The sequence below is a fragment of the Cupressus sempervirens genome, chromosome 1 (genome assembly GCF_028749045.1).
Source record: "Cupressus sempervirens isolate cs-2001-9-10 chromosome 1, ASM2874904v1, whole genome shotgun sequence".
NCBI lineage: Eukaryota > Viridiplantae > Streptophyta > Pinopsida > Cupressales > Cupressaceae > Cupressus > Cupressus sempervirens.
In genome coordinates this window covers 331894492-331917597 of record NC_143118.1, presented here as the reverse complement: position 1 = coordinate 331917597, position 23106 = coordinate 331894492, and the positions used below count along the sequence as shown (strand labels likewise).

Sequence of the window (23106 nt, the reverse complement as noted above, 5' to 3'; positions counted from 1 at the left end):
GTTCGTAGACCATGATCACGGTGATAGGAGTGTGCCACGGTTGAGTGGCTTGTCCATGCTAGCTCCTATCTAGTCAAGCCCAACGTTTGCCCTATAGTTCTCAAAATGCCACTCCGCCTTGGATTGCAGCAGACCGCACACTATCTCCACCTAGTTCATAGTACTCGTGCATCTTGCTACTCTACAGATGCCTCAGTGCTCGAAATAATATGGAGTTCTCTGTCGCTCGACAAGTGCCATGAGTTTGTATTCACCAACCTCAACGCAGGGTGCCTCTATTGTTTAGTCGGAGCTTAGAAGTGGACCTATGTTCCTCTACTCTGTCAACCGAGCATGAACGCAATACCCTTGATGAACTCGTATATGTTTACCTCTGCTTAGTTTGGGGCTACGTCCAAACTGTCCTCTAAGTTTGACGGCTTAAAGCTACAAACAAAATTTGCTTACCTCTGTGTTTGATGCCACTGAAATTCATGCCCAAAAGAACTTTCTGCTTGATCGCCCATGACTCCTTTCCCAATCTGCCACAACTGTAAGAGTGATTACTGCTGACTCCAATATGCTGCCTCTAGTTCCAGACTTGAATATAGTAAAGTGAGGTGCTGGGGCTATGTCTAACCTCTCAATTCTTCTTAAGGGATTTCATCCTTAAGAAAACCAGTCACATTTAAGCAATCGACTTCATCTATTCAATATGTTGATATATTTCATGGTACAATTTCCAAGAAGGCCTATTCCTTTTATAACCTTGATATGAGGGAGAGCACATACAACTAAACAATGTGGGATAAAAACCTTTTTTGTCTTTTAGTCACTTAAGTTACCTTTTTAATAAAATGACTTTAAGTCATAAAGTAACTTTATAAATCCACTTTATAAAATAAAGTGACTTAGCTATAGAAAAGCTCCCCAAAATTTAATATCTCCCTAAACGAAACCAAATAAATTCCTGTGACTAGCTGACATCCTCTAGATTAATGCCGTTAGCCTATTTGGATGGAAAGATAGACCAATAAGGCGCCGGAAAGGGCTAGCGCGGAGAAGGGGACATTACATTTTCATGGAAAAATGTTTCACCAGTCAAAAGGTGTGTGTATCTCTTGTTTTGCAATGCTAGAGGCAATAGGGATTTTAGCTAACAAGCATTGTAGAAATAATGTAATTTTTTAAAGGCATTGATGTTTAATTAAATCAAAGTGTTTTAAAAGTATTAGGAAGTTTGTTTGTTGTGCTAAGTTAAATGTTGGGCTTAACACACATTTACCTTGTCAATTCTCATGTACTTAGTTGCTCACAATCGCACAACTCACTGTTAGCCTTTATTAATGGTTGTGTGCTTAGTTGCTCACAACCACACAATCATACAATTCAGCTCTAGCCTTTATTAATGCTCATGTGCTTAGTTGCTCACAAACACACAACCATACAACCCACCTTTAGCCTTTGTTAATGCTCGTGTGCTCAATTGCTCATGTCATGCCCAAAATATCAGAGCAAAAACACAAACAATTTTTTTGAAAAAAAGGTGATAACAACTACGTTAACACACATACTGACTTTAAATGTATACCATTATTGAGTATATTGTAGAAGGGTGATAACTTGGTACAGTTAGTTTTGAGTTACAGGGTCTAGGTACAAGGTTGAGTTTCATATTATATCACATAAGAATGCAGAGTAGGTATTCCATCTTACTACATGGGATCCAAAACCCTAGGTTCCAGTACTACAGGAACACTCGGTTCGGGTTAAATAAGTTTATTGTGTAAACCATAGTTAAAGTATTACATCATGGTTCGAGAAGCATTTAGGGTTTCCGAGTTCTTAAGTTGAATTTAAGTTAGATAGGTTCAGTTTAGAAATGTTGGGATCACAAGTTTCATTTTCCGTCATGAGGGTGAACACACACCTCTTCATTGTCATATTCGGATTTTAACTCTAATTGATGGTTAAGTCAACCTTACTTATCTATATTACTTTTGAAAAATTTGATTCCATTAATTACATAAGCTATATTAGGTTGGTTCAACACCTAGCACTCATATCACTATAATAGTTCAATCACCTAGGGGAACTAATTAAGCACTTTTAAGGAGTTGATCCATCACCTTAATACTTGATCTTGATTATAATCATAACCTATTTACAACTAATTAAAAATATTGAATATTCATTATTAAATCATTTACAACATTCATTGCATCTTTAAAACACAACCCTATACTACTATTAGGTTATCTACATAAGACCCCTTCAATTACACCCTTCAAACCTATAACCTTAGCAATCTGAATTAAATGAACCCTTAAGTAAATGTATAAAAACATTATAACATGTTATTTAAATACATCTCCAATAAAATAATATAGTCCCACATTATATTTTCAATATTTAAAATCAAAACCACCCTTAAACATATTCACCTAAACATGACTCTTACTCCAATCACTACCCCGATTTAACCCTAGTTCTAACCTTATAGACTAATGTCCATAATCCTTCTACCAATTTAATTAGATCAATTATTTTCAATCATAAAGATGAAATTTATTTTCTAAATGTCTATTAAATTATTCAACTTAAAAATTAAAACTCAAGTCATTAACTTCTAACCATTTTCGAAGACAATACTAGGTCTAATAACCCTCTTCTTTAGAAGACATTAATAAGTACCTTTTTAAATAACATGACAAAAAAATAAATTGACAAATTGAAAATAGAAAATCAAAGAATAATAAATAATACAATAAGTACCTTTTTAAATAACATGACAAAAAAATAAATTGACAAATTGAAAATAGAAAATCAAAGAATAATGAATAATACATCACACACCTAATTAAATCCTAACATCTATCGTAATCTCCGAGTATTAACACTAAACCCCTAACTAATACCTATTCCTAGCACCTACCCCTAGCCTCTAACCCCTGCCCACTTGATGGTCACATCACCCAAGGCAAGGTGGGCGCTCCCCTAGGCTCATGCACTTCTCGCAAGGGCTGCAAATGCAGCAAAGACCTGCAAGTAGATGGAATATGTAGGTACCATGAAGGGGGGGCTTAAAACTTCAACTTTTTAATGAGTTGCATCATTCTTTTAATTCCAAAACTTTTAAAAAGTCTCCCATGTCTTTAAGTGCTCACCCCAATGGACATGTTAGGCCTGACATGGGGGCACGTGTAGCAGCATCTTGCAGCCCTTAAAGCCTTGCCAACGTGGGTGAAGAGTTTGGAAAAAAAAGGTAAAGGTAGGAGTTATTTGAATAAAGTTTTAGTAGGTGAGGGGGAGGGTTAAGTTTATCCTAGTTTATATATTTGCTCAAGTGTATATTATATGCATATTTTGAACTTAAGAGTTTTATACATATCATAATAAACTATAAAATATTGACTGTCATGAATTTTTCAATTTAATTCCCTCCCTCATGTATTTGACAGAATCGTGTATGTGCTCATTTTGGGCAATATATATATACATTTTTTGAAACATATTTTTCTCTGTGGGAACTTCTAAAATGTTTTGGGTGGTAATGTTTTAACATGGATAGGTGGTATTAAGGACCTTATTTCTTCATTTAGACAATATTACTTAAGTATATTCTATAGGTATAAGGGATGAATAACGGTGGAAGCTTGTATTCTAGGATTGAATTCAATATTGTTATTGTATTACCATTAAATGTATTAGGTGTTTTAATGTGCAAAATACATACAATTAATTGAAATTCAACATTAAATCTTAATAGGAATTTCCTGATACAATATTGTCACTGAAATTTAAAGTCTTCCTATTACATGATATTCATAAAAAGAACTTGGATTTACATTATTTTAAATCTAATGATTTCTAGACGAATTACGAAGTTTTCATTTTGATACTCATGCAAAATCAACACACGAGGGTAAGATAAGCTTTGCAACTCATGAAAATCCTATCAATCACATGCTCTATTTTATGCAATAATCGATATTTATGTTGCCAAATTTAGAGTGTTCAACAATTTATCCATTACATAGGAAATCATCAAATTACATACTTTCTATATTTCAAATTTACAATGTGCAAAGAGAAGATATCAAAATGGATAAGTCCCCATGACAATAAACCCAAGACCACCAAAAAGACTCTGAATCCAGATTTGTCCCACTACAAGGTACTCCCAAGCAATCTGCAAAATACAAGAACAACCATGGAGAGCTCATCTCCCATCCTAGACCCTAAACAGTCACCCACCGAACTAGGAGAATCAGTAACTGATTGGGTGACATTCAGAATCCAATCAAAATGACATAACTCAACGAACAAATCCCTTCCAAGGTATGCACAACAGGTTTCATATTGAACCAAGACTAGGGAGAAAGTGGATTTTTCCAAGTAGGAGAAGTCAATAAAGAACACAATCAAATGCCTCTTCCAAGGCTACCAAAAGTGACATAATCTTCCATTTCATACTCTCCTTATTTCCCAAACAAAAATCAGTTTTGCATTGACAAACAATGGCCCATAACACCTTGCTTCCTCCCTCTCCTCAACATGAGAAGACTCTGCACTGACCTGAAGTCCAACTGAAGCCCTTCTTCCGTACATGGCCACTTCTACCCTATCCGAGGGTGAGTAATGCCAACACTCCCTTCACAGTTTTTCCAACAAAACCAAGAAGAAAACATGAAATGAAAACAAGTAAAAACCCACAAATACTCATCCCTCACATGATACAAACACAAACACATACTACAATATGCAAAAACTTTACACACACAAGCAATGAACAGTGAGCAAAAACTATGGCAATGGAGAACCTACCTTCACAAAGGTTATGGCAATAGAGTTTTGAGATGAGCTAAAATCATTTTCTTCCTCAAATTCCAAGACTTCTCTAAATGTAGAGAATGGGTGAACACCTTCCAACTCTTCAAGGGGACTCTAAATAGCCTATAAACTTATCTATCCAAAATAGTAATGACTCTAATCTTGACTTTAAGCCTCCTATGGTCTTCCCACTTGCCCCTATCATAAAGACAACCTTTTAGAAAGAGTGAAACTTGGGTATCCTCATGGAGATGTTCTATTTTCGCAACAAAGGGAAATTGAGATATTTTAGGGGTCATAAATGTTGCTAGGAAGTTCTAGAAGGGTGGAAAAGGTTCCCAACCCATACACATACCACTTGGGCACTTGAATTACATTAATTTTGGCTTCTAGGATCGATTTATGACCTATACAAGTGGCTTGAAATATTTTTTGTTCAAAAATCCTGAGGATGTAACCTTTTCACTAAACCTAATTAAGGAGAACTAATTTAGATCACTAACTAATCAGTCTTAGATTAACGGGTTACTCTGCTAACCCTAAATTGACATGTCGGCAGACATGCATAAACGAGTGTCAAGTGACACCATAAGATTTACTTTTACATAACATTCGACACATTACAAATTTCAGAATGATACACATACATTCATATTACGATACAAATTAAACACTAGACAACAAGGTTCGAATCACTTTATTGGATTCAACCTTAGTTTTAGTGTTTGCACATAGGGTCATTATCGATTCTCCGATTAATTCTATGGTTAATTATCCTGCACACTCGAATATTAGTAGTTTGATAACATCACATTCATATATTTAAATATTTAAACCAAATTTGCATAATCACAGTGATCAAAATATTAAAACTTTAATTTAAATAACCTTTCTCATTTCTGCACACATATTTAAACATCACTAATCTCATAATTGAATCATCATAACATATTCGTCAGTTCAAATAAGAATACTGAAATAATCATCGTAATGCATATGTATACTCAAAACATCATAACATCATCAATAGAGCATACAAAACTATTTGAATGCATATAACCTAATCACCAAGTGCCATAATTAACATCATCATCATAAGATGAAACACCTCATATCATTGTTAGTACAAATCAATGTTTAAACATTCGAACAATGTAGTAAGTCTCGAATCACAGGGTTCAAAACATGAACATGTCAACTGATATCAATTTGTATTAGAACACCTAAGCCATAAAACCTTAATTCATATTCATCATCAAATCTACTATAAAGGGTTTAACAAGAAATTCATATTTAAATAAGTACATATGAGGAGGGGTCCTACAGCTCACAACTGCACAATTGCAAAACTCTTGGACATTTAAAACAAAGTTGTCAGTCCTAGTTTGAGTTCAAGATTTGTTCAATTTTTTTGGGGTCGGTTCGGGTTCGGGTTTGGATTCGGGTTTGACATTCATTGATATTTTCTTGGGGTGCTTCACATTCATTTTGGGATTGTCTATGGTGGTGTATGAACTTATTTTCTTCCTTTTTGGGATAAAACACAAATGCGCTTTCACTCTACCATAAGAGCTTCTATATTCCACTTTGCACTGGCTGCAAATTCAAACTAAACCTTCTCCACCTGGTATTTGCTGAACAGTTCCCACATGTTTCCACAATATAGAGCCCAAGTTTGTTTTGAACTAGGAGTTCTGGTGCTAGAAGCAATTGCCATTCTATGAATTTATAAACAACATACAGAGCCGCAAGCCAAAATGAAAAAATAAAATAGAACTAGAGAGTAGCAATGGAGGCAATAAGTTGTCTTTTTCATTCATAGATGCATAAATGAAATATGCTCTACCTATTTGGCCTTTTTAGTCACGATTTTAGGGTTGGCGGGTTGAATTGACCGAAATAAATTTTAAATAAACTAAAAGCAAAAAAATTGTATGAAAGTGGCCAAATGTGGCTTGGGTCCTGCTGCCGGCTGGGGAATTCACTGGAAAATGCCAAAATTTAGCTCAGATTCTTTTGAGAGAATTTTGGACGAATTGGCAGGCTGCAAGAAGAATTTTGGTCAGCCTGCATCTGGAACAGACTTTTTTCTCAACCAGATCGGGACCTTGGGCTGCCAGGTAGGAATATGGCAGTTTAGATTTAAAACTAAGTTGCCGGTTTGGATTCCAGTTCGGATGTGGGTTTGACATTGGCTCAATTTTTTTGGGGCTGGGTTTGGGTTCATCTGTACAATTTTTTCAATTTAAATTATATATATGAAAAAATATTCTCTAGCAAATAAGTTCATACACCCCAATGTTAATATTAAAAGTAATCTTGTTTGAACCCACTTCTAAGTTTAAAACTTTAAAGTCAACCACATCATAAGAAAGTTGGTTTGAATCACATTCTATTTGAGAAATTAATGTCAACGTGTTAAGGAGAAAAATGTACAAATGAGTTGTTCACCCACAGTGGGTATTGCAAAACATGAGACATCGGACTGTTGAAGCGACTAGTTTTTGGTCACTTTGTTATAGAATTATAATGACAGGTGGTGAAAAAATGGACATATAATTGAAACCAGAAAGTATATCTAATTAATTAAGACCATATGAATTGTTATTTAAGTATGGTTTTGCTTAACAAAGTATGATTACAGGACAAACAAGCACAATGGTGCAGCTGAAGGCCCTGCTAAATGCAATTAGTTTGCCGAGAAGTTTAGCCTTGTGTTCTGTTCTTCTTCCCCACAAACTGTAGAATCAGCCGCAAATCAACTTCCTAAGCATATCCGTTATGTGTTACCATGTATTTATATGGTTGCTAGACCCAGATTGTCCCGTGAGTTTGCTCCTGTGCAATGAAGAGACCTGCACTTTAATACCACAAAAACGCTTAAGAGTTTGCCGTGAAATACACAAGCCATCTAATATGAAATGTTGAATGCCAAAAAACATTTAATAATCCCATCGTTTTAGGGTTGGAACAACAAGAATAAGTAAAAAATCTCTGTTGAAAAGTCAAAGTGACCAAATTCGCTCCTCATTTCTGAAATTCGCTCAAATTCGACCAAATTTGAACAGGGTGCTGCTGTGTGAATTTGAAGCAGATTCCAGAGTCTGACAACGAATATGTAGCGATTTTGAGTGAACCAACTTCCAATTCCGGGTCTGGGCAGCAAATATGGTAACTTAGATTTAAAAAGAAGATAATACACAAATTTCTTGTGAAGAAGTAACAAACATGCAGGCAGTCTGTGGAAGCATTAATGTGACATATGAATAGTTTGACCGAATGCTTTAAAGAGACTGGCATGTCAATAGTTGAATGCTGTGATCACAGGAAATTTGCAAAATAAATTTGTCAAAAAGGCTTCAAAAGCTTTCGAAGCAATGAATTTAATGCTAAATGTGGAGCCACACACAGTGCATGTGAATTTTCTTAAATGTCATAAAGAGATGTCATCACGTGTAATGCCGGAATTTCGATTTTTACAAAATGGATTTGTTGAAAAATCCTTAGAAGCTTTTGAGTAGATGCACATGGTTGTTGTTAAACCATAGTCTATTCTCTTCTGCACAGACAAAGCACTTTAATTATTTGGTTGAAAAACACAAATAAATGTGGGCTTGCAGTATGCCATGATTGCAGCGTTGTGAAAATAGAATTTTTGAAAAAGATTTTGAGACTTTTAAATAAATGTAGTATGAATTCAATTGCAAAATGTGTAATCATAAACAAAGCATGTAAATTGTTTGTAAATGGTGTAAAACCAAATGCTACCTTTTCGTTGCACAGCCCTTGTTGCATGGTAGTACAATGCATATAAACTATTTTGTAAAATGCCTCAAAGAAATATGGCCATGTGATGGGTTGATATTGCAATTTGCAAATATGCTCTGGCTGACAAATATGCAAAATGTGAAAGCATAGATAAAGCACCTAAAATGTTCGAAAGAATGATCGAAGGAGATGTCATCTCCTGGAGTGTTGTAATGGCAGTATGAGTGCAATGTAAATTTATTGATATATTTTTTGTTAACTTTTAAGAGCAAAAAATGCAAAATGTGAAAGAATAGATAAAGAACCTAATTGCACTTGACTCTAAAGGCAATTGCTAGGTGTAAAGCTAAACTTCAAGTGCCTTTGCCAACATCATCATTGCCTAAAGTGATGTGGGAGCTTCGTAATCACGAGGGCATGCACTGACGAACGAATGGCTGTTATATTTTTGTAAGAAGTTCTAGTTTTAACTCCCCTTGTGGACATGTACTTGGAAAATATGGAAGCATAAATAAGGGATGCAAATTGTTTTACATAATAGCTTGAAGAAATGTCATCTCATGGAATGCACGTATGATACACCAAGTATGGTTGAGAAATGCAATAAAGCTGAGCAATATCACCTTTGTTTGTGATTTATTTACTTACCGCTTTGACAGATTGGTGCACAAGGAAGCATAAGGAAATCATTTGAACTGTGAAATGTTTGATATAACAATTCAAAAAGAAGTAATCTAATGAAATGTAATGATTGCAGGATATGTACAGAATGAATTCTGAACAATGTGAAGGCTAGGTTTGGCATCTCTTTGCCAAGGAACTACAATGCCAAACTTAGAAGCAGCCAAGACAGATTTCCACTCATCTTTGTGAGGGACCCCTTGGAACTGCCAAAATCAGATAGGCTGTGTCAGAGGGAATTTTATTTCTGAAGCAGCACATTTTGGGTCTGGTGTCAGAGGAGAGGTTAAAGTGGTTCTAGGTCTTCAAGGAGGCACATTTGGAGGATATAGATGAGAGTGACTTGCAGATTGAAGAGGAAGAGAAGGATACTGATAAAGGTGTGGAGGAGCTTTTGAGGGCCACAGATCATGGTGGTTGTGGACCCGATTGCCCATGGAAGGTGGGTAAGAAGCACCAGTTGGAGGAGATGGGTGGAATGGCTCTGGTGGATAGCAAAGTGTGAGATTTTTGTCTTTTTTTGGATCAAATTTTGCTGTTTCGGTGGGTTCATAGTGGGATGCCCAGTGAAGCTGTAACAGCTGGGGTCTCTTTTTGGTTGTGTATGTTAGTTTAGTTAGAAGTTTCTGGTATGTTTGGTGGATATATACAGAGTCATTAGTGCACATTTTAAGGGGTCATAGGGAATGTCGAGAATGTTACTGGGTGATCAGTGACGGTCAGACTCGTTTTGATGCTGAGTTGGCATAGACAGATGTAAAATTTGTAACTTGTATGTTATCAGTACAAGATGCATTCCCCTTAGGCTGAGTTTCATTGATAAAAAAAACTAACATATATGTTGCTTCTATATATTAATTATTTTTACATTTTGTTTTCAACACCCAAAAGGTCAACCCCTGATTTATTTTACATGCTCAGTTCATCTTTTAGCGTAGCTAGGAAATACAAAAAATAAAATGAAAAATTGTGTAACTACACCTATTATTTGTACATCACTGTTTTCGTTCTTGTCAGTTGAATATGCATAACAATAACTAGGACTTGATTGATATGATACACACATAGTAACATTCCATTTACATGATTTGGTAACATTATAAATGGAATTTAATCACTTGGGCTTAAAATTGGAAAAACTTGGCAAAAACTGTGGTTATGAAAAGAAATAATTTTTCTTTTTTTTGGCAAAACATTATATTTATATTAATAATAACTGGTTCAAAAAAGCTCCTAGAGAAAAGAACCAGAAAAGAAAAACTCCAGTCATTGCCTGATGCAAAAAAGAATGCAGAAGAAGAAATACTGCATCAAGAGAGAGTATCTATCAACACTAACGAATCTTGTCTTAGAGATTCTTAGATCGAGAATATAGTAATTACAAAGAGCCCAAAACTCATATGAATACAATTCATTGATTGGTGCTAGATACAAGACCCAGAGCCTAGCGAAAAATGTCACAAAGATTACCATCACTAATCTACATCCAAAACTTTAATTAAGACCACGATATTAGAAAGCCATCTGATGCAAGTGTAATCCAAGACCCTGACCTGCATATAATATCTCAAAAGAACAAGTGAGATCCATAAAAGATAAAAACATGCGAAATCATAGAGAAGTCATGATTTACTATCAAATAAAATATGAGGACTAAGCCTTATTCTAAACATATTCTTTTGTCATAAAATTAACCAAGTTGGGAAGATCAAGGAGGTTAAGTGGGGAAAGTAAAGAGTTTATATAAACCCCGTCAGTACCTAAATTAGCCAGACAATCAACTAAAAGATTGCCTTCTCTATAAGTATGCATGATGTAACATTCGGAGATTGAATCAAGAAGAGACCATACTTGATGTAATATATATTGTTTGAACCAATTATATACATGACGTTTAATACACGCATTAATAATAATTGATGAATCCCCTTCAACATGTAGCTTAGATATAGAAAGTGATTTTGCAAGTTCCAAACCAAAAAGCAAGGCCAAGGCCTCTGCTTTGTTATTAGTACACTGAGGGAGAGAAGATGATTTTGCTGCAATCACATGACCTTCAAAATCTCTAATGACTATGCCATAGCCAGAGTTGCCTAGATTTCCTCTAGAGGCCCCATCAGAATTGAGTTTGAAATAACCCTCACTTGGAGGAATCCACTTGGTTTGTGTTCGGATAAGAGGAAACTTGGATGGACACAATGGAGTAGGAAGATGAGGAAAAAGTAAACCCTTCCACTGCTGAATAACATAGCCATCCCAAGGAGAAAAAAAATGTTTACCCTTATATTTATTTATTGAAGCATTAACAAGCTCAACAATTGATCTCTCTAATCCTTCCAAAAATTGAGGTATTAGAGATGACGTTTGTCTAAAATTGCTCTTGTTTCTTTCCCACCAAATTGCCCATACTACAGATGCAAGGATGCACTTCCAAAGACACGAAAACATTGATTTGGAGTATAAGATTGGCCATGCTTGGAATAAATCCCATAGAGAATTAGGTAATGGCATATGGAGATAAAGTTTATCTTGGGCAAAAGGACAAAATGCTAACAATCTTGGGCAAAAGGGCAGTTTAAGAGGAGGTGATCTGTTGTTTCTATAACTTGCAGATGAGCACACAGTTAAAGGGATCAGAAATGTTCAATCTGTGAAGACGATCATTAGTTAAAATTCGGTTCTTTAGTGCAAGCCATGCAAAGCATCCTGCTTTTGGCAAAACTGAGCTATTCTAGCAGAATTTCAAAAGCACGATACATGGTCTGATTATATTGGTTGTGTTGGAGAGCCAAGTATCCTAGTTTAATAGAGTATTTACCATTTTTAGCTGGAACACAAAAGAGGCAATTTGGATGATTAGACATAAAGACATTCCTTTCAGCTAGTACTTGTTTGAAAGAAGCAACCTAATTGTGGGATATAGGAAGAGATGAGGGGTCTTGCCAAATGACTAGCCCTGTGAACCTATGAATAGCTGAGACATAAGTAGAAAAGGATGTCCCCCAAGCTTGAATTACTATGTTTGAAAAATCCTTTAGAGAATCAATAGTGGCAAGGGTAGGGGGAGGGGAACCCATTCCATGAATCAAACAAAAAATTGACACTATCCCCATTGTTCATTTGCCATGATATGAATGAAGTAATAACTTCTCGAGAAGCCATCATGAAATCCCAAATGATAGACCCCTTTGGCGGGTCTAGCACAATAAGAACTCTGGAAGGTTCCAAGTCATCTAAATATTTCTCTTACAAAAGGCGACACCATTTGGCAGAGGGTTTTTCATACATTTGCCAAACAAGTTTAGCACCAAAAGCCCTATTCCTATGGGTAATGTTGGGAAGTCCGGCACCTCTTGTTCTATAAGAGGTTGACATGGCAAGAATAGAAATTAGCAGTATTTTCTTCTGACCATTCATATTATTTGACCAAAGAAAGGTGCAGATTAAAGTTTCAATTTGAGAGATGATACCTTTAGATATTATATTAATAACAAAGAAGGTTTTTAATTTTTTAAAAATTTCATGTCAAATGTAGTGCATACAAATGAGAAGTAAACATACATTTAAAAATTCGAAGTATATGAAAACAAGATAGTCTAACATACGGTTGGTCCTAGAATAGCACACAAGTTCTACTGTAAATGGAACACAGCCTACTATTTTAGTGGCAATTATATCTTTTATACCAAACTTTCATTAGGATAAAATTAATAGTAAAAAAAATCATTAGTTTAACATTTCAGCATGAAAAAAATCTATTCAAAGTTGAAACTCTGGACTTACCTAGTCTTAACCCTAAACTAAATTTTTTAAATCTTGTGCTTCTTTTTCTAGTTATAAAATATGGCCAAACACGGAATGTATACAAAAAAAATTCAAATAATTTGGGAACGACTGAACAACATGACAAATGAGGGGGGTGCTAATTACTGGGTGTCAACTACAAGTTTTTGGAGTGTAATGCTACCATGTTTATACGGCAGCCTAATGACTGTAGATAATCAAAATTTCATTTCTGTTATGAATCATGATGTTTTGAATTCCAGGCTAGTTGATGTTTGGAGGTAGAACTGGAATCTATATTAGCATCTGTTTTGAGCTTTGAAACTACGAGTTGTCATCTTTGATTTATTGTTGATTGTAAGGCCAGATTTGTGTTTTCTTGGCTAATTAAAGCATTGTGATATTGCTATCAGGATTCAACTGTAATATTTCAAATAGGGTTGCAAGCAGAGTGGGTTTAACCATGGAGGAAACTCCCTAGTTAAGTGCTATCAGGCTGGAATAATACTGGTAAGGTGATCTCCTGGAATGTACGTGTGATTCACCTTTGTGAGCATCACCTAAATGCAATGAGCGCTAAGTGATCCATTCATTCTCATGAGAGATGGGTTCATGTCAACCACTACTCATGAAACATGGGTTCATGAGTTTGACTCATGAAACTACACAGTTGAATCCTGATAGTACCACAATTTCACTTAATGTGGAAAATATCTCCTACTCATGAAACATGGGTTCATGAGTTTGACTCATGAAACTACACAGTTGAATCCTGATAGTATCACAATTTCACTTAATGTGGAAAATATCTCCTAATTATTAATTAAAGCACACTAGTGTGCCTTATAGGAGACATACATGTGGCTATTAAGTAGAAACATATTTGGTTTCAACTTTGTTTTTGATACTCTGGAGATTTTTCTTGACGTCTAGAGGTGATTTTTATTGCTATGGGATAATTTTAATGTTTATGATCTCTGGCCATTTTATTAATCCGCTCTTAAGCTTTTATCAACTGCGCAGATTGCAAAAAGTGCAAATGTTCCTGTTATTCTTGATGCAGGAGGCATGGATGATCCTATTCCTGAGGACCTCCTTAAGTCAATTACTATTCTAAGTCCAAATGAAACTGAGCTGCTCCGATTGACAGGAATGCCTACTGAGACTGTTGATCAGGTTGTTGAGGCAGCTACAAAATTACTCAAAATGGTATTTTTCTTAAGCCTATTTTTTTCATTAAAGCTTTTGAGTCTGTTTTGTTGAAAATGCCTTAGCTTGCTACCATAAGATTGACTATATTTATGAGCTTTTAACAATCTGATTAGTTTGAATTAACAGGGTGTTAATCAAGTTCTCGTGAAACGGGGAGAACAGGGATCAATCCTTGTGACTAAAGATGCTCCTCCAATAAGACAACCTGCTATCCTTGCTCCTGTAGTACTAGACACAACAGGTGCAGGAGATACTTTTACTGCTGCATTTGCTGTTGGTCTATTGGAAAAGAGGTCGCCATCAGACAGTCTCAAGTTTGCAGGTTGTATGCTTATATTTAATTCAAAGTACCATCCTGGGTTTGTTGATGTTGTTGTTGAAATTGTGATGTTTGGCTTGACTGGGGCAGGTATACTGCAAGATCATTTGGAATTAGAACATTATTTCTGACTATATGATGTGGTCTAGACTCTATACTGTTTTATCTCTGTGAGATACTGATGGCTGTTTCTGCATTTGACCGAATTAGTTTTCAGGTTGTTTCTGGAAAATATTAAATTCATCACTTTATTAGTAAGTTTTGGTGAAGTTAAACCATGCATATCTTTCAAGATGATACATGGCAATACAAATAGATCGAGTTTACATGAAATGACTTGTAAATTAGTCTATCAAAGTTCTTAGGTGTCATTCAATCTTTAGAAATAACTGAAAGTTTATCATAGGCGGGAAAATGCAATTTATTTGTGACAGCAACAAAAAGACATTGGAAGCTTGGGTCACCAAAGTTTAATTGTGTTTCTTTTTATTTTCCCATTAAGGAAATTTTTCTTTTGGGTTCTTGTTTTCATAATTTCTGCTGCCTTAAACTCTCATCTACCTTGCTCTCCTACTGAGCATGCCTTGTTTTCCTCTTTTTCAGTAGGGTTGTTCACATAAATTCTAGATGGGTACCTTTCACAGGAAGCATTTTTGCTCGAGTTATCACAATAAATACAAAAATCGTTGAATGCTTTGAATTATGTTTCATATTACTTCGTTTTTAGAGGGATATCAAATATTTAGTCAAGAAATATATAAAGCTTCAAAACTTGTGTCTTTCTTTGTATTTTATATTTTGTATGGACCTTTCTATTAAGCAACATAGAAATGGATGTTTAACATATTTATCTGAATTATTCTGAACCTTTTGTATTGGCTGTTCTGGCAGCTGCAGCAGCATCTTTATGTATTCAGATCAAAGGTGCCATTCCTAGCATGCCCGATAGATCGGCAGTATCAAAACTTCTGCAGGGTGATGGCATGTAATTTTTTTAAGACTCTAGGGTCTATGTGTTTGTTTTGCATCTGGTTTCTTCATTTACATCAGAGAGGAGAGGATTTTGGTGTTCTAAGTTTTAGAATCTCTTGAAATCTCAGCGTCTGAAAATCTTTACTGCCACAAAATAATTTTCAGTGTTGAACTTTATCAATTCCCGTTGGAGCTGCAGACAGCTTGGTCTGCTTAATGCAACGATTTAAGTTGAAATTTTGTTACTGTAATGTGGAGTTAAGCTTTACTCGTATATTCCCTTGGAGCAATTATAATATGCTGGTCTGTCAGGATGTTTCATGCCCCAAAATTTGGTGCAGGTTTCGTGAAATTGTTGTATAGTATTTATTTGTATATTTCGTCATATCTGAGAGAGCTTTATTTGCTTTAGTATGCATTGAAATGGGGTAAGTTTCATAGCTCATAATTTATTTTTAATTTGTAGTATTTGAAGTCAATTTTTAAGATGTGAAATGGATGCATTTGATCATTGGTTCTGAGTTATTTACGAGTGTTTGGGTGGGTGCTTTAGCCATTAATTTAGTCTTATTAGAGCAGTATTAAAAGTTAATCAAGATATGGCTTCTTTCCCATAGTTAGTGTCGGGAGTCTTTAGCTCAACTGATATACTCTTCTGAATCCATGAACTCATTTTGGTTGACTTTTACTGAATATAATGAATGTGACTATTAGCAGAAATCTGTACAATGAATTAGATAATGTCACTGCTTATGTGCAACCTAAATCTATCAACCACATTCAGGGATCCCTTAAAATATGTTGTTCCACTGCTATCTAGCGATGCAGTAGATTTGTACTCGCAAATTACCTACTTGTATGTGCATCAAAATAGGATTGGAATACCTCATGGTTGATATTTTGGAGTTCTTTTCCAAATGTTGTGAAAAAATTATAATTATAGAAGTAATCCTGCTTAGGAATGCTTCTGTTGTCTAGACCGTTATAAATGACACGTCTGAACAAGTATTGCGCTTGTTAATCGATGCACACGAGTAAAAATTTTCCCTGCGATTGGGCTACCCTATTTTTCAACAAATATTTTCTGAAGGAAAAATAAACTTTCTTAAGAAGTCATCTAAGTAATTCAATTTTACGCCATCAATTAGGAAACAAGCAACTTATATGACAAAGCTGGGTTAATGAGTGCAAAACGTAAATAAGAAAGCTGGGTTAATAAGAGCAAAACTTGAATAACAGAGCTAGCTAAATAAAAATGCAAATGAATGGTGTGCTGAGATCTGGAATTGATAATGAACTGCAGATGCTGGTGACTTGAATGACCTTGGAGTGTAGATTCTCCCTGAACTGTATGCAGACAAGAAATAGTGGGTTGAGCCTCTGCATGATACTAAACGTTTATGTTTGGTTTAAATGTAGACTGTTTTTGATGAAGTTTAGCAGCCAGCAAGGGGGTTGATTGCTATATAATCATAACTTAAAAGCCATTTATAAATTAACAATACTTTTTAAGGTATTGGCTGAATAACAAATAATCAATAACACTAGCAAAATCATTACTAATTCACAGTAATAGTGGGGAACCAACTCACTCACAACAGGGGGAGGACAAGGAGAGATAGAAGAGTGATTCTTCATTTGTTGACATACAACCAAGTGATGTTGTCAGTAGGGGGTTGATTGCTATATAATCATTACTTAAAAGCCATTAATAAATTAACAATACTTAAACAAAGGTATTGGCTCAATAACAAATGATTAATAACACACTAACAACACCATTACTAATTTACATTTATAGTGGGTAGCCAACTCACTCACAACAGGGGGAGGACAAGGAGAGATAGAAGAGTAATTCTTCATTTGTTTGACATACAACCAAGTGATGTAGTCGGTAGGGGCTCCTCACAAAGGATAGTGGAACTCCAAATGTGGGACTGTCAACATTAGGAGCGAAGTGTTGGCAACACTAAATGGATTGTGTACGGTTGGAGTAGATCAAGAGCAGTGGTATTGTCCATCTAGCTATAGAGGACTACACCTCGCAATGGTTTTACTCTTTGTAGATGTGAATGGTTTGGTTTCATGTAAACACATGTTTAGGTAGGTAGTTAAATTAGTAGGGTCTAGTTTTGGGATTTGAGCAAGTGTTGGCCTACTCTACTGAATTTTGGATAGTTTTGAAATGCTCTAATGAACGACTTCAAATATAAAGATATGATGACTTGGATATTTGATGAATTGTTGTGCCAAAGTTTACTCCCATTGACTAGTGAAAAAGAGTAAGAGTTGGTAATATGAGATTTAGGATAAGAATTGGACGTATAGAATTCGAATTCCTGGTAATAAATGGTGCAAATAAGACAAGAATGAGGAGTGTGTGTGTAAGAGAGGAAATGATGATGTGTAAGGATGGGTAAGTAAATGGATATAGGAATTTTTTTTTAACATGCCATTGTATAATCTTATATTCCATTAAAAAACACAAAATTAAATGGACATTGACACAAGTAATGAAAGTTTCATCATTATAATTTGTCTTTATTATGAAGTGCACGTGGATTTTAAAGTGAACATGTATTTGATAATATATATGCGCTCGCAAACATGTACAAAAACAAAAGTGAACATGTATTTGATAATATATATGCGCTCGCAAACATGTACAAAAACAAATTGTTAGAAATAAATCGATATCCAGACGTGTACAAAAATGCATTCATTCAATCTATGTGTATTTTCTTGGCATGAATATTTGGAAGGCCTTTGACATCTTTGTCACACCATTTACAAGCAATTCAAAATTGTTTAAGAAATGAAAAACTCAAAAAGTAGGTTTAGGAAAAGTTCCATATCAGTAGTTGTCATGTAACAATTTATTAATGTAAGTACTATCAACGCATTGCTTGGCAAATAAGATATTTAATGATAAAGACATAAAAGTAATGGTATAGATAATCATTGAGGTGTATTATTTTATATTTTATCAAGTAGTAAAATGAGGGTTACGTCCCAAAATTATAGTTTGAAAGTATTAATAAAACAAATCAAAACAATTATTTACATAAGGTTAAGAGCAAACCATTAACAATAAATTAGCAACATAGCGAGTCATTTGCATCAAGAGTGGGTAGACAAGTCACATTGTAATGGGAAGGAGGATGAGAGACTCTTGAGCAATATTTTCTTCGCCTATGTACAATCATCGAGGTGATACTTTTATTAGGAACCCCAAACAAGGGAAAGGTGGAGGCATCCTCTATGTGAGAAAATCAACACGAGTTTTAGAGAGATGACAATGTTGTGCCTCATTATGGCAAAGGTTGGAGCATATGCAAAGTAGCAGTAGTCAGAGAAGGGTCCAAGTAGTTAGAGATGACCACACCAATAACAAGTGGTGGAGTTGAATCCATCGAGTTTGAAGAGGCCAATCAATAGGAGCATCACCATGGGGAGAGTCATTAATAGTCATCAAAGGAAGAGCCAAAAGCCAGGGTGATCAAATGATCCTCATTTGCATCCTTCGACCAAGTGGTGTCACCTTTACGATGCAAGGGAGAAAAATGTGTAGCTAGATGACTAGTAGAGAAGCACCAACAAAATTAAAGGGAGAGGCCCTCATTATCCCCTAATTAAGTCTATGGTTTGTCCCTAATCATGGGAACCATATCCCATAGAAGGGATGTGGAGATGTCAACGTCACAAACAATGATAAGAAATGAAAAGTAGTTTAAAGAGGGACCTCACACTTGCTTAGGTTAATAAAGTGTCTTAATTACTTGATAACTAGTAGGTTAGATATTGAGGTGTCACAATCTTAAAATCAAGGATAATTCACTATATTTGACTTCCATACTCTCAATAGTTCTATATAAAATTATTATCTAGCTTGTATTTGCATATACATACGCAAATTAAGATTCCTTTGTGTACATTGACATATATGACCATTGATGCATGTAGTCATTATAATGTAGTTTGTCTTTAAGCTTTTAATGCAATATTGTTATCTTGACATTTGCACATTTTTTAAAGTGCCAAGTAATTGTGTTATTTCATTTATTTTTTGATAGCTTATTTCTCCTATAGACTGGTCTTGTTTATTTATTTGTTTCAAATTTCTATGAGATTAGACTATGTAGCACTTATTGAACACTAATTTTCTATCATTAAAAAGATCTACCTTTTTTAAACTATAGTCCATCCTATCAAATACAAAGAAAATAAAGAACCATTAAAAACAAACACAAATCTAGAAAGAAATATTTGGAACAATAACATACAAATAATAACTATATAAAGTGATAGTAAAGCTTCAAATTGTCATTATAAAAGCCACAAATTTATTCTCTAGCCTAACCATGCCCATTGCACTACAAATAACTAAATTCATATTTTTAATTAATTATACACCTTGCACAAAAAGAATCCAATAAAAAGTGTATAAAATACAAGAATCTTTGAAACCCTTAATGTGTAAACCATCAACTTAAATTTCTAGACTATCCACTCCTAATACATTAAAAATGATTTGCACTTGTACCAACCAAACAATTTGTTTGCAACCAAAACATACAACTATAAATAGAGATAAGAAAACTCATTCATTAAAAGTGCTAATGAAATCAAACACACATACACATAGACATAGACACAACAACAAGAGTTTGAATTAAATCTATTTTTTACCCTTAACTAACATATTAGCATCTTGTATACTTCCACATTTTACATTCATGGCTATTCTACAACACATGCGATATAAATTAAACTAAAGAAAAAAGTAGTTTAATAACTTCAACATGTGACATTACTTTAATGTAGTGACCATTAGAAAAATTGCACATGAACTCATTCATTAAAGTGCTAATGAAATGGAGCACACATAGACATAGACATAGACACAACAACAAGAGTCTAAACTAAATCTTTTTTTTAACCCATAACTAACATATTAGCATCTTGTATACTTCCACATTTTACATTCATGGCTATTCTACAACACATATGATATAAATTAAACTAAAGAAAGACGTAGTTTAATAACTTCAACATGTGACATTACTTTAATGTAGTTACCATTAGACAAATTGCACATGATGCCCCAACATGTGGGTATATATGCAAAAATAAATATTTTTATTTTCTTATAACATATATATATTGAAACACTACAAATGATGAAATTTTAATTTCATAGTATTTGAAAAATAAATTCTTGATTGGATGACATATATATATATATATAGACAAAACAATTACATTTGAATAGTAAAGAAATCAAGAAACATCAATTTTAAGAAACTTAAATTTTGTCAATCAGATCAATATAATAGATGGTTCAATGTTCAAAATCAATTACATTTGAAAATCAAATCAACCAGGAAACACCACTTTAAATCATTTTTTAATTTATAAAAAATGTTAACCAATTATATTAACTCAATAAAATAGAATTACCTGTAAATAAAAAATAATAGTGAAAGAAAAAATTACTTCCAAGAATTAACAAACACGGTTAAGAAATCATAATTCAGCAAAACATAAAAAGGTAAGAAACCCTAAATGTACTAATAACCAATCACACATATACTAATAATTTCTAAAAACTACATATAAAGTGAACAGCTACTGAATCGTTTCCCTAGATCGATCAAACAAGATGGTTCCAATACTGTATCGTGGGAATGCAGGGACTTCAAAGATCTGCATTAATATTTTTTCAGAGGTAACAACCCATTTTATTGTTTGATAAGTCTTGGCCATTGCTAAAATCTATTCAATAAACTATTCTCACCACAACGGTAGTGCAGACAAAAACATTGGCATATCATATTCATAGACTCTTCTGCTCTCTTTTTCATTCCGATCCTACTTTGGAATGAAACAAGAAAGACAATAAAAGTTGGGTCTTTGTTGAAAAGCAGGTACACCTGACCAGCTAATGGGAATTCCCATACATTGAGTGAGATCACATGTATTGACTTCGGACTAACTATTCTCAATGATGCGTAAGCCAATACCTTCCCACTCGTGACTTTTAATAAGTCTTACTCAGAATACTAAAACCTCCTACAAATGTGATAGCCTCATTCATGAATACTTGCCTCTATCTGCAACTATATTGGGACTCCGCAAATCATATCTTTTGAAAAAATATGAAGATAGCTATAATGTTGGTACTTTTGATAGCTAGAATTGTGTTGAGCAATGGAGAAGCTGATGCCCCAACACCATCCCCACAACCCAAAAAGCCCCAAAATACAATAACATTTTACACGCATCATCACATCAATGAGAGGATACCCAATTTGAATCCAATTGCACCCACAATAGGGGGATTGAACATTGGGTTAGGAACTGTTACACCCATTGAAGGAGTTCTGATTCAAACACCTGATTTGCTTTCACCCACATTGGGCAAAGGCCATGGATTCTATGTTTCCACCTCTGAGAATAACAAGGATGATGATGAGAAGATTCAGTTCATGGTCTTTTCTGCTGTGATTGAGGAGAATGGTGAATATGGGCATGATTCTGTTAATCTGTTTGGAGTAGACAATGTGTTTTTGGATGAGAGGCAGATTGCAGTGGTGGGAGGGACGGGTAAATTCAAGAATGCAAGAGGTTATGCCGTCCTTCAAACGGTTCCACATAACATCATCAAGTTCACTCTCCATCTTACATTTTAGGCATTTTGAAGTGGGTTGTGTGTAGCAGGCTGTTTGCTGTATGTGTTCATTAATAAGCTAATTTCAATAATAAAATTTGGTATTGCTATGGCCGTGTAAAGGGGCAAAAGTTTATAAATAGAGATTACAATGATTTGAAAAATCGATTGTGAAATTCTGAAATGTGTACTTCACTAATAGTGAAATCCATATGCTCTCTTGAATAAATTAACTTTTCGTCCACATGGATACGCTTACTTGAGAAAAATGAGGGATTTGCTATTCATCTTTGTTTGAGTATATTACTATATAGGGGAGAGGACCTAGTACTTGAACGCATTCCGATAGTTGTGATAGGAGTTGTTCACTTGATACCTACACTTATTGACTCAATGCTCAATTTTTTTGACAACATTGTACCAATACTTGTGACTTTAAAGTTGTTAGTACAATGCTAACTATCCAAAATTGAATAAAATATACCCTTAGTTATAAAAATTAACCAATGATGTGATGCCACATCAGCTGTTCAACTATGGGTACTTTTTATGCACAACCATTGGTCTCACTTTTTTTTTGGCCTGTTTTGGGCAACTTGGCAAAAAGCATGCTGATGTGGCATCATAATGGGTGATGTGGACTTGAAACCTTAGTTATAAGTAGGTGACTCGCCAAGTAAGTTACTATAAAAATTTGGGAGTGATTTGAAATTTTTTCGTAGGGTTTTGTTAAGCGCGAAATTAGGGTGTTCAAGTATTGGGTCATCTCCCCTAGTAGAGTTAATTTTTCTTAAATGGGATCGGTATTCTAAAGCAGGTTATAGATTCAAGTTCCATGGTGATTCTATAGCAATTCTGATGTGTAGATTATATGCATTCTTTTATTATT

General features: G+C 34.6%; 2 protein-coding genes across 2 annotated transcripts in view; both read left to right on the top strand.

Annotated features, from left to right (window-relative positions):
• Positions 1-15958, top strand: part of LOC149577526 (ribokinase-like) — a 55641-nt gene extending 39683 nt beyond the window's left edge. Inside the window, exons 3-5 of the mRNA XM_089824192.1 lie at positions 14068-14253; positions 14383-14578; positions 15467-15958. Of these exons, the coding sequence (XP_089680318.1) occupies positions 14068-14253; positions 14383-14578; positions 15467-15564 (480 nt within the window). The 3' untranslated portion in view covers positions 15565-15958. The remainder of the gene's footprint in view (positions 1-14067; positions 14254-14382; positions 14579-15466) is intronic.
• A 5384-nt stretch (positions 15959-21342) lies between these two features.
• On the top strand, positions 21343-22357 carry LOC149577525 (dirigent protein 16-like). Its single transcript, XM_089788562.1, has one exon. The coding sequence runs from the start codon at positions 21706-21708 to the stop codon at positions 22237-22239; it is 534 nt and encodes a 177-aa protein (XP_089644688.1). The 5' UTR covers positions 21343-21705; the 3' UTR covers positions 22240-22357.
• Positions 22358-23106: the final 749 nt, after the last annotated feature.